The 3,157-nt window shown below is 33.5% G+C and overlaps 1 protein-coding gene across 1 annotated transcript; it reads right to left on the bottom strand.

Moving 5' to 3' along the window:
• Positions 1–765: 765 nt before the first annotated feature.
• LOC131758205 (protein FAM200B-like) lies at positions 766–2,719 on the bottom strand. Its single transcript, XM_067036252.1, is given in 3 exon segments — positions 766–971; positions 974–1,483; positions 1,486–2,719. Coding segments are annotated over 3 exon segments (1,950 nt in total).
• Positions 2,720–3,157: the final 438 nt, after the last annotated feature.

Below are 3,157 nucleotides of genomic sequence, written 5' to 3'. Positions count from 1 at the left end.
ATAATGAGGGAGAAGACCAACAAAAAATTTAATAAATTGTGTTGAAGTTCCTGTGAAACTGGGCAGAGGTCTAGGGAGGTAAACTTGGCGAGAGATGATACATCAAGTGGTAAACCACAGTGTCCCGGTTAGACAGGGAAGGACATGAGGCCAGCATGGATCATTGGAGGAGTCAGTGGCATGTAGTCCAAGTGTAAAAGTGAGGTGTAGGAAAGAGAGAGCTGGCGTGATAGAAACTTTAGTCAGAGAGAGGTATTTTTAGGTTAAATGTTGGAGTTGAAGACAAGGTTCAAAGTGGGGCTGTGAGAGAGATTTACTCACGTGTATTGAAGCCATTGGAATTGAGGATGTAAGACAGACTTACTGAAGTACACTGAAGCTCCTAGAATGGAGGACATATTAAAGCTCTTTGAAGCTAGGATTTTAAAAAGAATTTTTACTCCAAAGGTAAAAAAGTAATAAAGAGGCAGAGAATCACATAGTTATGCACTAATTAGATTAAGCATGTTGGTATGATAATATTCCTTTGAAGTTGTAGATGGCAAATTTTTCCCTTTTACTTTCTTTTTTAAGAAATTACATTATGATTTTGTTAGTATTAAAACAAAATAAAAACAAAGGTATCACATACAGTGCTATATTAACATTTAAATATAACACATTAAAAAATCACAAAATAAGAAATGCAAAAATAAAAACCAGGTAAGATTTATTTATATGACATTGTAAAGTAACTATACTCCGATTTAAAAAAAAAAGATTTATTTAACGTGGTAGGTGTGCTTGCCTGTTCATAAGTTCATTCCAGTCTGGAACACAGGAGGATAATGCTACTCGCATATCTGCTGCACCATTTAATCCATTCCTTTCCTTTGCTTTTAACTGGGTTAAGACTGAAAACCCTAGTTCACACAAACTGGTTGTTGTGAATGGTAATAATAGCAGGATACTCTTTCAACTTATAAAAGGAAGTCTTCCTTTATCTTAATCCAGAATGCTAATAAACTTAATGTTTCATAATCATTCTTCAATGTATATGAAGAACTGAGCTGCAGTAATTCATTTTCTTCTTCAGGCACCAAGTTTAACTCAATTATTGATTCTGGGTTTCAAAAAGCAAACGGATCTTTTACCCAGTAATTTTGTCTTAATGTTTCAAATTTCTTTTCTGGGAATAAATGGTTAAAGGTTTGACAGAGAGAAGTGAGATGCAACAATATCTCTAGTTTTATTTCTTCCCAAATGTTTTCATTGATAACATTCTCTTCAGCGTGCTGCAAAAACCTTGGAAACATGTAGTAGCTAGGACAGTTGCTTTTAAGTCTCGCTTGCCACAATAATGTCTTTTGGAATCCTTGGGTACGTTTGGCCTGTTGGAATATGTCACTGTTTTCCCCCTGTAGTTTTAAACTTAGTTCATTAAGGATGCCAAAAATATCAGTTAAATATGCCAGTTTCGTTACCCAGATATCATCCTCAAAACCAAATGAGATTTCTTTTCAATGAGAAAAACGTGGATCTCATTCCTGAGTTCGTAAACCCTGCTTAGTATTTTCCCTTGAGACAACCAATGAACTTTGGTATGATACAATGAGTGGGTATAATTAGCTCCAATCTCTGAACAAAATGTTTCAAAAAGTCGACTATTTAGTGGAATTCCTTTAATAAAGTTAACAACTTTCACTGCCTTTTTCAATACTTCCGTGAGTTTCTGTGGTATCTCTCTGGATGCTAACGCTTCACAACGTATAAAACAATGATTCCATGCAGCACTAGTAACTTCTAGCAATTTTTAAATTACTCTGCTCTGTTTTCCAGTTATGTTTGCTGTTCCATCACTTGTAATTCCTTTGCAGTTTTTCCATTTTAATTTATACTGACCAACAATGCACTTTTCTAATTCTGTGAAAATATCTAATCCACTTAGGTGTGAGGTTAAGTTTAAACAACACAAAAAATCCTCCAGAAAATCGCCTTGCCATGCATATCTGACATAGACTAAAAGTGCTGTGCGGCTTCCAGTATCCGTGCTTTCGTCAAGCTGGATTGCAAAATCTGTTCCTGACTGTAACCGAGTAATAAACATTGCCTCTAAATGTTTGGCAATTGTATAAATTTGAAGAGATACTGTGTTATCACTAGGAATAGTTTTTAATTTATCAGCAGATTTATCATCAAAAATTGTATGCACCATATCCAAACATGCTGGAAATATAATTTTTTCAGCAGCTGTGTGAGCCATTTTCTCTTTTGCCACATGATATGCAACTAAATATGATAATAAGGTTTTCTCACTAACAGTAGTAGAGCAGCTAAGAAATTGTGTTGATGACTTTACATCTGTTTTCTTTCTTTGAAAATATTCAAGAAGCTTATCAATAACTTCAGCATGCTGTGTTTCTAAGTGCCTTTTTAATTTTGAGGGTTTTAAGCTTTCATTTGCAAGAATCTTATTACAAATAACACACTGAGGTCTGTCATTTTCAAAGGGTTTTTCACATTTGATAAAACCGTATTTTAAATAATCTTCATTATAATGTATTGCAGTTACTTTTTTCTTTTTGAAATGTGGCTCAAATGAAGTTGATGTTTGCAGATTAGAGTCAATATGTTTCTCAATATTGTCACTATTCATACTTCCAGATCCAGCAGAACTTGAACATGCTTCTGCATATTTCGCTTCATTATTCCTCTTTCTTTTAAAAAAGAAATGATCCATTTTAAAAGCAATTTTGAATAAAATAATTGCCACTAATATATATATATTTTTATTTATAGGCTAGATAACATCTTTCAAAAAAATTCATTTTGCAACTGAATCTCAGTGGAACATCTCAGACTTTATATCCACTTGCAAGTCATGGTAATATACAACTAGACTGCACATCAACCTTGTAATTATGAAAACCAAATAAGACGTCAGTGGACATATGATTGAAAAACCATTTCTTAGGCAGTCAATGTACATTATATTCATCATATTGCCTCCATCAAATATCTTTCCACATATTGAAACTGACTTTAGTATTCCTTGCAAGGTATATACTTCTGGCAAAGGATTCATGCAAAGCACTCTGATATTTTATATTTTATTTTGTTTTTAAAAATGTTCGTCGTGACTCACAAAATTGATTTCATGACCTACTAAATGGGTCAC

The sequence above is a fragment of the Kogia breviceps genome, chromosome 6, assembly GCF_026419965.1.
Source record: "Kogia breviceps isolate mKogBre1 chromosome 6, mKogBre1 haplotype 1, whole genome shotgun sequence".
Classification (NCBI taxonomy): domain Eukaryota; kingdom Metazoa; phylum Chordata; class Mammalia; order Artiodactyla; family Physeteridae; genus Kogia; species Kogia breviceps.
Note: the sequence above shows the minus strand (reverse complement) of the source record. Positions and strands in the feature narration are given on the sequence as shown.